The sequence below is a fragment of the Panthera onca genome, chromosome C1, assembly GCF_046562875.1.
Source record: "Panthera onca isolate mPanOnc1 chromosome C1, mPanOnc1 haplotype 2, whole genome shotgun sequence".
Taxonomy (NCBI): domain Eukaryota; kingdom Metazoa; phylum Chordata; class Mammalia; order Carnivora; family Felidae; genus Panthera; species Panthera onca.
Window position 1 is genome coordinate 86,360,783 of NC_138346.1, and position 12,108 is coordinate 86,372,890.

The following is a 12,108-nucleotide window of genomic DNA, read 5'->3' on the forward strand; positions in this document are numbered from 1 at the left end:
CCTAGGTTTCTGAGATATTTCACTTTGGAGGAACACAAAAAAAAAAAAAAAAGAAAGAAAGAAAAGCAAAAGTTTAGCAACAGTGACCCTGCCCTTCTTCTTCTTCTGACACCTGAAAAGCTCTCCCACGCTGTGAATCCCCGAGTCCCATGTGACCAAAGGTTTTACTCCGAACTGTCAGTCGCCTAAAGAGAATTTCCTCCTTCATCAGCTGTTTAAATTTCCCCCCAAAAGCGCCCCGTAATTAATTAACTTCCCAGCGCAGTGTGAGCTGATTCCGACACGTCTGCGCCGGGTGTGCGAGGGGCCCGGTGCGCGCCCAGGCCGAGGGCGGCGATGGTGCTCTGGCCGAGCAGATTGCAGGGATTCCTGTCAGACCATCCCGGGCAGGCAGCCCATTAGCTGCCATTGATTTACTGACCTTTTGGCCTGCTTCTCTCCCTCTCGTCTCTCGGCTACAGACCTGCCACCTGGAACTCCAGATGCTTTTGCCCAACTGCTGACCTGCCCCTACTGCGACCGGGGCTACAAGCGCTTGACGTCACTGAAGGAGCACATCAAGTACCGCCACGAGAAGAATGAAGAGAACTTTTCCTGCCCTCTTTGCAGCTACACGTTTGCCTACCGCACCCAGCTCGAGCGGCATATGGTGACGCACAAGCCAGGGACAGATCAGGTGGGGGGTTGGTTTTAAGTGATTTCTTTCTATAATAACCCCTTAGAGAAACGATATTGCTTTGATTGGCAATCATTATTAATTTTTCATGGCATTTTGAAGATGCAGATCTTTTAATGGTAATAGCTTTAATTGAGGTCTAAATGATTTTTTGATGGTCTCTTCTAATATGATTTAATAGTCTTATGTTCACGATCGAATGAGTGTGTTAATTTCTAATTTAGAAATTTTATTTGCACTTTAACTTGACTTTAGTTTCATTTTTATGTTCCACAAAAAGTGAATGAAATTGTAGCATTTTAATTATACATTATTAAACATCTCAGCAATTTTAATTCCATTTTTCACCTACTTTTACTCGGAAAAATTTTTTTTCATATGGGATCTAAGTCATAGTAAAAGAAGTGTGCATTTCTTTCGTTTGTCACACAACACCTTCAATTACTTAGAGTATTTTTAGAAGCTGCTACTAGTTTATGAAATCTAATGAAGTGTTTAAAAAAATCAAAAGGCATATTACACACATATATAAAATAAACTGATGAATACCGAAATATTGGGCGTGTATTTAAAATGATTCCTTTTGATTCGTTTGTCTGTGGCTAAATGTTAAGATCACTCCGCCTCTGTTGACTTGTTTGTGTTAAAAATAAAAACTCTCTCTTGAACAGGTAAGCACAGCCTCTTAAATCCTTAAAGTGGTGGAATACGATTGATTCGTCCCTTACGTGGGTCCCAACAGGGTCCCCTACATGTTGTGGCAAAACTGCTCTCTCTGTTCTCCTAGGAGAATTGACTGCAGATTGATATTATGTGTTTCAATGGCAACAGAAATGGTGTGCCTGAAGTCCCAGTAACTGGCCTTACAGATCTGGAATTCTCCCATATAAGCCTTGCTACCATATCTGTTTTAAAAATTATTAAGCAGGATATTCTATAAAATTCTTACATTGCTTTTTTCTTGTGGGCATTATTTTCTTTGAATAAGGAAAATGAGGATAATCAAACACAATCAAGAAATGGTGATGATACTATATTATGGAATTTTACTATTGTAAAAGAACAGCTCATGAAAATCATTCCATTTATAGCTGATTGGGCTTGTCACCTGAACGTTTTTCAAAGTTCAGTTACAAAAACTATGCTTGCATAGTTACATTTATGTAACAGTTTATCTCCCCTTGCTTATATGCACAAAATCTCTAGGAAAAAAAAAGTGCCTAGATATTTATCTAGCATAACTGCTTTAAATTTCACATGCAGAAGTGTGATTGTGTTGGCGCATTATGAATGGTAGCTTTGGTGTTGAAAAGTCCCCTCATTTGCTCATGGCATTTACAATTAGTAAATTAAAATGATTGTATCATATTAACAGTGGCACAACTAAAGTTTATAGTAGTCCTCTGAGGGCTGTGGGGGGAGACAAAGCAGCTGTTGCTGTTTGTTTATGCAACTCAGCAACATATGAGCGCTGGTCCCTCAATGGCGCTCGGCGGGCTGGGCTCCGCTTGATCTTTGAAGGTTGCTGCTGTTTGAACAAACCTCCCTGTGTCCCATGTAACACCATCTGTCTCACTAGGAATGTGGGAAGATTCAGCACACCCTAGCAGTTGTCATACCGTTTCTGTGCTGTCTTTTTGCAAAAGGCTTTTGTGTCATTGCTGCTTGAAAAAGGCTGACCTCCTACCTTGAGCATCCAGAGTGGATGACTGTATTTTTTTTTTTTTTTTTTAGAATTCTAAGTCACAGAGCTTTTTTTCCCTTGTTCAAAAAGGTCAGCTGTGTTTGATTATATCTTTGCTGCTTTTAACTTGTCTTTTCAGCAAACTTTTCTTCTTTTTTGTCCCTACTCCCTAGCACACTACTAAAAAGGAAAATGAAAAGTCGTTGAAGTCTTTCCTACTGGCCTGTGATAAAACTGCTCAAGCAGCTATAACCCAAGATGTTGTCTCTTACATTTGATAATGAATCAAATCTGATATGCAGCACATCAGGAAAAACAGGGTTTACATTTGCTGCTAGCACAGTGAATGGGATATTTAAACATGCTTATCGTGTAATGAAATATTTATAGTCAAGAATTTTTTTGTTTGTGTATGTGTGCTTTTTTTTTTCTTCTTTAAAATTGATATTGCTTCAGTATGAGATACACTTTTACCCTGATACAGAAAATTTGATAAAATTAGTTCTTTGCATGGGGAGTTTTGGGGGAGGCTGTTTAGAATTTTCAGGATAATATTTATTTATTTCCTTGACAAAACGGTTACATCCCAACAGGGAATCTTCAGATTTTAAAATGTGCCATAAACACAGAGAACCACAAACATCTTTACAATTATACTTTCTCATCTCCAAAGGCTCAAAGAAACATTTCGGAAAAGAGACTACAGAGATAATTCTAAAGCAAGTGTTGGATGCGCATGTGAAAGCCCTTTTTTTTTTTTTTATTTGTTCCAATTTTATTGCCAACATTATCACTTTTATTGCAACTCTGAAAGACTGGGCAAATAAATAAACATGCACTCAAACCTTTTGGCCTGTCTGAAAAATAGAGGCCTTTTAAAAATATTTGTAACAAATTTCCTTTGTTCCTCCTGCACAAAACTGATGTCAGTCTTTCTCCTTTTATAGCACCAAATGCTGACCCAAGGAGCAGGTAATCGCAAGTTCAAATGCACAGAGTGCGGCAAGGCTTTCAAATATAAACACCATCTGAAAGAACACCTGCGAATTCACAGTGGTGAGTAGCAGAGGTGCTGGTGCTCACATTTGCATTTTGTGCCATTAGGAGAGTTTTAAAAGATTGTTTGAAATTTACACAATCCTGTTTGTAGCTTTTTGGAACTATGCTTTTATTTCATAAACCGTGCGGGCCTGCTCTGCCTTCCTGAGACTGATGGTACCACCAATAGCGTGATCTTACAAATCAAAGAGGAATGCTTAGACTTCCTAAAAATTGCAAATGCTTTGATTTGTTACAAAATCTAGAGGCTCCTTCTCGTCCTTTCAGACACTCTGCTACAGATTAAGTATTTCTGACCTGAAGAAACTCAGCTGGCAAATTCGGAAGGGTATTCATTTTCGATACCTAACCATGAAAGAAAAAGTTGAAGAATTTTGGATGAGAGCTTTTGTATGATAAATGTTCCTTGATTCCTGGGAGCTGTATATTACAGAACAGCATCCTACCACTGAGATTTCTTCTTTATAACTATTTTGATAGCTCTGCCAAGCATTTTATTACCAAATTGGATGCTATTCAAAGGACTAGTTGGATTGGTAGAATCAATGGAATCTCTACAGAGTTGATTAAAGCCATGGCTACACTTCCCTTTAAATACTGTGACATCTTTATTGTGCTATTGACCACACATTAATCTGACACTCTGTTTAAATAGGAGGCTGCCGATGGCAAGACAAGATTTGGGATCTTGGCTGAAAAAGGCATAGATAGCCCTCACCTTCCACTGCTAACATCTTGAATTATGTTCTCCCAGGGTAGATAAAACCCAGAAACAGTTACGGCCACATAATTCTAAGCTAAGCACCTAGAATGTAGAGGTACCCCATTCTGTTCCTTCCATGTGGTTTCACAGATTCTTGTATTGGCAGACAATCGTCATTGTTACCCAATCAAAGAAGTGTAATGTTAATTTTGATTATCATTTTAGGTGAAAAACCGTACGAGTGCCCAAACTGCAAGAAACGTTTCTCCCATTCTGGTTCCTACAGTTCACACATCAGCAGCAAGAAATGCATTGGTTTAATCTCTGTAAATGGCCGAATGAGAAACAATATCAAGACGGGTTCTTCCCCTAATTCTGTTTCTTCTTCTCCTACTAATTCAGCTATTACCCAGTTACGAAACAAATTGGAGAATGGAAAACCACTTAGTATGTCTGAACAGACAGGCTTACTTAAAATTAAAACAGAACCACTAGACTTCAATGACTATAAAGTTCTCATGGCCACACACGGGTTTAGTGGCACTAGTCCCTTTATGAATGGTGCACTTGGAGCCACCAGCCCTTTGGGAGTCCATCCGTCTGCCCAGAGTCCAATGCAGCACTTAGGTGTAGGGATGGAAACCCCTTTACTCGGATTCCCCGCAATGAATAGTAACTTAAGCGAGGTTCAAAAGGTTCTACAGATTGTGGACAATACGGTTTCCAGGCAAAAAATGGACTGCAAGGCTGAAGAAATTTCGAAGTTGAAAGGTTATCACATGAAGGATCCATGCTCTCAACCTGAGGAACAAGGAGTCACTTCTCCTAATATTCCACCCGTAGGTCTTCCAGTAGTGAGTCATAATGGTGCCACTAAAAGTATTATTGACTATACATTAGAAAAAGTCAATGAAGCCAAAGCTTGCCTCCAGAGCTTGACTACTGACTCAAGGAGACAGATCAGTAATATAAAGAAAGAGAAGCTACGTACTTTAATAGATTTGGTCACTGATGATAAAATGATTGAGAACCACAACATATCCACTCCATTTTCATGCCAGTTCTGTAAAGAAAGTTTTCCCGGCCCCATTCCCTTGCATCAGCATGAACGTTACCTTTGTAAGATGAATGAAGAGATCAAGGCAGTCCTGCAACCTCATGACAACATAGTCCCCAACAAAGCCGGAGTTTTTGTTGATAATAAAGCCCTCCTCTTGTCATCTGTACTTTCTGAGAAAGGAATGACAAGCCCCATCAACCCATATAAGGACCACATGTCTGTACTGAAAGCGTATTATGCTATGAACATGGAGCCCAATTCTGATGAACTGCTGAAAATTTCCATTGCTGTGGGCCTTCCTCAGGAATTTGTGAAGGAATGGTTTGAGCAACGAAAAGTCTACCAGTATTCGAATTCCAGGTCACCATCACTGGAAAGGAACTCCAAGCCGCTAGCTCCCAACAGTAACCCTCCCACAAAAGACTCTTTATTACCCAGGTCTCCCGTAAAGCCTATGGACTCCATAACATCGCCATCCATAGCAGAACTCCACAACAGTGTGACGAATTGTGATCCTCCTCTCAGGCTAACCAAACCTTCCCATTTCACCAATATTAAACCAGTTGAAAAATTGGACCACTCAAGGAGTAATACTCCCTCTCCCTTAAATCTTTCCTCCACATCTTCTAAAAACTCCCACAGTAGTTCTTACACTCCAAACAGCTTCTCTTCTGAGGAGCTGCAGGCTGAGCCTTTGGACTTGTCATTACCAAAACAGATGAAAGAACCCAAAAGTATTATAGCCACGAAGAACAAAACGAAAGCTAACAGCATAAATTTAGACCATAACAGTGTTTCTTCATCATCTGAAAACTCAGATGAGCCTCTAAACTTGACTTTTATCAAGAAGGAGTTTTCAAACTCAAATAATCTGGACAACAAAAGCACTAACCCAGTGTTCGGCATGAACCCCTTTAGTGCCAAAACTTTATACACAGCTCTTCCTCCACAAAGCGCATTTCCCCCTGCCACTTTCATGCCACCAGTGCAGACCAGCATCCCTGGGCTACGACCATACCCAGGACTGGATCAGATGAGCTTCCTACCACATATGGCCTATACCTACCCAACTGGGGCGGCTACTTTTGCTGACATGCAGCAAAGGAGAAAGTACCAGCGGAAACAAGGATTTCAGGTAATGAGACCTATCCTTTTGCTCCGAACAGAGGAGATGAAAACTATATTAAACCGTGTACGCGCACGTAGGGGGAAAAAAGTCTTAGTGAGAAAACCAAGTGCCGTGTTTTCAGCAGACATGGCAGTTTGTTTTCACTTGAACCTCAAACTGAGTGGGCTAGCCAAATAAGTGGAGAACCAGTGGAACACTGCTCTGTGGAAGCACATGTGCCCTAAAAAAGAGGAAGATTTTAATACCTGTTTTGGAGGTTTATTTAGATTGATCTGTATGTTTTTAGAATCATACATCGATAGCAATATTGGACAGGGCTTACGTAGACGCTAAAAGTTACCATTTGCAACAGTCGCATACTTGTATAGATGTTCACAATTTGCAATCATTACATGTACAAATTTGACATGTACTTGGTCTTATAGAAAATCGTGTATTTTGAAGAGTATTTTAGAAAATATTTTGTGCATGCCACTTGACTTCTTACGTAGTTTTCGAACCAGTAAGTAATTTATGGTTTTCGAATACAAAAGCAGGTATGTTTTAACAACACGGATTATAATCCCTATTTGGAAAATAGGAGCACAAGGAGCAGTGTACCTTTGTAACAGCTGTTCCAGGATTCCAATTTCCAGTGCATCTGCCCTCTCTGTAAATGTATTTAAGCCTATTTAATCTCCTCTAATATTAATTAGTGCAAACGTAGTCTAAGAAAACTGAACTGTGAGCTAGCAAATGGAAATGTATGTTATCATGCAAGTTTGCACTCCTTTGGATCAAGACAAAATAAATATCAAGAAATTTAATAATTTACTGATCCACATTCATTATTGCTCAATGCTGAAGGCTGTTTTAACATAGATAGAACATTGATAAAAAGTGTTATTAATATTCCCTATTTCAAATTAGAAAATTAAATATAAAAATATAGCTTGAGGCCTTTAGTTGGTAGACATACATTTAAATAGATTGCATAATAATAACATTTTGTACCTAAATATAAAATTCAATTAAAATGGGGTTTCTACAGCTACAGATCATTTCTAAAGTTAACCACGCTGGAAAACACACAAATTCCGATGTGTAATGTTCACTCATGGATATTTCCCCATATAAAGAAAACTAAGGATTTTAGAAAATGTTATGTTTTTCTCACCTTCAGAGTTGACTGTGTTCTACCCTTGAAAAACAATGAGCTGTACCATGTAGGGCAGAGAGGGTTTATATTTTTGTGGAAATGTGAGACCTCATCCATTATTCGTGGAAAGTAATAGGTTTAAAGCAAACAAACAAACAAACAAACGAGATCGATTAATAGCCAGCACTTTTGAGGTTCTCCAAATGTCAGCCTACGTGAAGTTGTTTGGTATAAACACAAAGAGAAGAGACTGTGTTGAACTATGTGATTATATCACAGGGAGAATTGCTTGATGGAGCACAAGACTACATGTCAGGCCTAGATGACATGACAGACTCCGACTCCTGTCTGTCTCGAAAGAAGATCAAGAAGACAGAGAGTGGCATGTATGCATGTGACTTATGTGACAAGACATTCCAGAAAAGCAGTTCCCTTCTGCGACATAAATACGAACACACAGGTATGAGTGACTTTGACTAGCTAGTTAGAGCTTCCCGGCCTGCTGTACATTTCATAATATTTAATGAGTACACTTGTGCAACATAAGATGGAACATATGCTGATACCTTCAACAAGGAAGAAATAATGCTTTTGCCTAGCTCAGTAGGACTTTTTTGTTGCCTGTTTATTGGATCATTCGTGTGTTTATGCGTGTGCTTGTCTTCAGATCTTTCAAGTTAATCTGGAAGCCAAATTCACAAATCCCGTCAAAGGTATATTTAAGTGGCCAGGGCAATGAAATGGCATGACACAGCCCCGCTACTGAAAATGTGTTCCAATTCCTCAGTTGTAGTGACTCTGTTTATGTGAAAATTTAATGAAAAATTCAGCCAGTCATATATTAGTTTGATCACCCAAACTCCAAGTAAGCTACGACTTGGAGGTGGTTCTGTTTGGTTTTATAAATTGGCCATTTTTTGAATAAAGCAGAAGTGTCAGGACTGGGAGAGAGAAAGGTATAAGTCAAGTAAGCTGCCAGACGAGCTACTGAAGCTACTTCTATTTGAAAGATGACAATAAAACTTTCTAAATTTAATTAGCTTATTTCCAATGCACGCAGTACCGATTAGGAACAATCATACAGAGTTGACAAGATCGCAGCCTAGTTCTTCCCTCTGAGCGAGTAGAGAGATAGTGGGTTAATCTTTCAAGCCAAGGGAGAAGTACCATAATGCGGAGCAGCATTGGTTCCCACAATCCCAGATCTGCTCCGCAGCCCCGTGGTGGAGCTACACCTGTGCTCGCTCCCTCCCTCCTTCTCCTTCCACCTTTGACCACAAAGCAACCCAGCCCCATCCCTGTCCCTAGTCCCTAACCTGTTTCCAACTTTTCTCCTCGGGATATTTGGCATGCTGTACTGGCCCGAGATGGGAAAAGGAAAGAGTGTAGGTCCTCAAGCGAAATACTGGCAGGGGGAAATGATATGAAAACTCTCATTTTAAACGAAAAAGTCTAGTATCACACATTTTAACATAGGGCAAAAAAATATTAGCCTACCAATGCTTTTGGGGGGAAAGTGATGAAAAGACAAAAAAGATAAGAGAAGGTAATGTGAACACTTTCTGCTGTATTCTGACTAAGTACACTGTGCCCTTTTTAGTATTTGAAAATATCCCTGGGAAGCACTCGTCCTCATCATCTGCCCTTGTCCCTCCCTGGGCATGTGCGGGAGGCAGCACAGTGACCAGGACCTGCCCGAGTGGGGGGAGGTTGGGTGAATAGTAGGTGTTCAGGGTATTTGTGAAGAGAACAAGGTTGGTAAATAGCAGTACCCTTACTGCAGCCACACCAATTCTCTCTTTCTTCAACTGTCTGATATTAGTTAATATTGTTTTAAAAGCTCAACTAATGATACTCCAAAGACAACCTAGTTTGAAAAGCAAATCCCGATAGTTTCTGCACTTGTGTGATATAATTCAGTGTTTGAAACGTCAGAATTTTCCTGTATTTGTCTTTTATCCTAGATATCATAGATGTTTTCTTTAGTACCAAGTCCTATTTAAATATTTATGAAGATATTTTCATATCTAAATTTACTTTAATATTGTAATCAACCTCAAATATATTTTGTATTTCATTATTCAGCTACAATAGGCACATCACTGAAGGCATCTTTCCCTCTCTGATTGATTTTATTATATGACCATATGCAAACTCTATCATTTACTACATGGTGAGTCTAAAACTTTTATTTTAGTGAGGGCTATCATACATATTGACATCCAGTCAATATCTTTATTTCTTACAAATGAGATAGTCCATAAACTTCATAGGCATATAGATAGTTGAGAGACCCAAAAGTTGACAAACATAAATATGCATCATCAATTTGCAAAATATGCTGTATTTTAAAAAATAAAAATAAAATGTTCCGGTTCCTTAAGATGTAAGAAGATCTGCTGCCTGGAAGTAATGTATAGCAACAAGATGTTAATCATCCAATGGGTTCTTTAAACATGTGATTAGTTATCCTCCCGTTGGCTTCCTAGCTTGTCAAGTTTCCAGTGTGTTAACTTTTTGGTCTCTTGACCAAACATCTCATGACATTACTACTGTCAGTGTATTAGGTTCCATCAATGTGAAGTTCTCCATGACTTTTCTCGCACTATGATGTACATAAAAATTTAGTCCATTTCCCTTCTCTAATTGGGCCCGGAAGCCTTTTGTTTGTTTATATTAAGCACTAGTAATGCTTTGGGGATGTACTAATGTGAAAATTGCAAGTGAAAACAGTCTTTGGGTTGACTGAATCTAAGGTTTGGGAAATGAAGCTGAATCATCATTTGGTTACGTGCTAACTACAAATGTGTCATTGATAACGTGTGTTTGTTGCATCTCTACAATTTAACATATAGAATGGCTTAAATTAAGAAGGAAATTATGAGCTACCTATTCTTGAGATCTTGTGCTCTTTTACCTTGACCTGTTTAATTTATTTCCTAGGCAGACACCAAAGACATAATGCTTAATTTCCCTTACCCATGGCGTATGGCTTGCTCGCTTTTCCTGGGGCCTAGGCCTGGGATCGGGACTGGGAGACAGAAAGGGAATACTCTCCAAATGTTGACTTCAACGGGATTAATTGTCACAGGCCAGGACTGTGAAACACAAAATCTGAAACTCCCGTTAGACCCTGTCAAGAACTCCTTTGTATTCCACTGCAGTTTAAATCTGACATGTCTTGAGTAATTTCTCTATTGAGACATTGTGGTAGGTACTCTTAACCCTACCTTATTCAGAAAAGTAATAGAAATATTTCTACTTTTGAGTAGATAAAGTCAAAGTTTTAAATAAATTACCGACTTTGTTTCTCAGTTATGTGATAATATTTTTCATACCACAAACCTTCCATTTATTAACTTCAGTTATCATTCTAGCTGTCAGGTGAATCATGAACCTTGAGATTAGAGAAACAAAATTACCCTAAAAAAGTTTTGATTCACTCAGTGTCAAGTTGGATGTTTTTCTGAATCTTGCCCATATAGAAATTTAATTCCAGAACATCTTGATTTGAATCAGGTAAACCAGTCAAACAGATTTAAAAAAGATGAACATCCAAGTCAGGTCTCATTTAAATTGAATGTATTAAATACTTACTAGTGACACTTCTGGAGATTAGTAGACTATTTCATCAAGATACAGGTCAGTCCCCCTACACTTACGCCCAAATTCTGTCCTTTGCCTGGGATAATAGCTGTACATTTCATTCTCTCGGGTTGCCAGTTCATAATGTAGAATTAATATATTTAAGCATTTCGTTTATTATGGATTGAATTCGTTGAAAATCGATTGCCTGCAATCATAGAATACCTATATAATAGACTGCAGTTTAATGGGCATCCCCCAAGCATTTCCACCAGGCCTTGAGAGTTGTCCTGGAGAGTGTGTGTTCTCTCTCAGGGCATTGCTCTGTATTTTGTTTCTTTGGAAAAGAGAGAGCCATACCAACTGTGGCAACTGTGATGTTCACTCACAATTATTCACAGCCGATCTGTGAAGTCACCTAACTGTCCCACTTTTCTCTGCTCCTGAGCTGATGAGACATCCAAAGGAGGCTGTAGGACAGTTCCACTCAGGCATGCCCTAGCAACTAAAGCACCAAGAAATTTTCCATCTACCACCTGTCTTCTTTCCTTCAGATTTACTTCTTCCATGTACTCTTCTTATCTTGCTTATAACTTGAGAATTATTGAGCATGTATGGATAAAAATGAATAAAATTACCTAACATTAATTGAGTGCTTACTACGTGCAATCCTCGTTCTAACCAATTTACCTATGTTGTCTCCTTTACTCCTTATGCCTGGATCACAAGTTGGGTCCCCAAAGGATCCTCAGGTCCTTTTACTTAAAGGGACCCTGATCTTCAGAGAGGTTAACAGAGAGGTTACCTGTGTTGCACAGTTAGTACGAAAAGATGGATTTGAACCCAGGCAGTCAGACTCCAGAACCCATCTCCCGTATTTAACACTGCACCATCCTGCCCTGTGAATGAATCGCTACCATCAGAAACGTCTTACCCGTGCTCCTGCTGGCATCCTTTTCTTTAAGGTTCAGGTACACACAAGAGAAACCAGATTCATACATAGTGACTTGAAGTCTTCTGGCAGGCCAAACCTCTGTCTTTTTCCCAAATATACTTCTGCTTCCTGTTAAATTA

General features: G+C 39.1%; 1 protein-coding gene across 5 annotated transcripts in view; it reads left to right on the forward strand.

Moving 5' to 3' along the window:
* The window catches only part of ZEB2 (zinc finger E-box binding homeobox 2), a 134,984-nt gene that overhangs the window by 114,695 nt on the left and 8,181 nt on the right, over positions 1–12,108 (forward strand). For all 5 annotated transcript variants that reach the window (XM_078451309.2, XM_078451308.2, XM_060626191.3 and 2 more), the window contains 4 exons: positions 462–676; positions 3,308–3,416; positions 4,348–6,317; positions 7,729–7,909. In XM_078451309.2, coding sequence (XP_078307435.1) covers positions 462–676; positions 3,308–3,416; positions 4,348–6,317; positions 7,729–7,909 — 2,475 coding nt within the window. The remainder of the gene's footprint in view (positions 1–461; positions 677–3,307; positions 3,417–4,347; positions 6,318–7,728; positions 7,910–12,108) is intronic.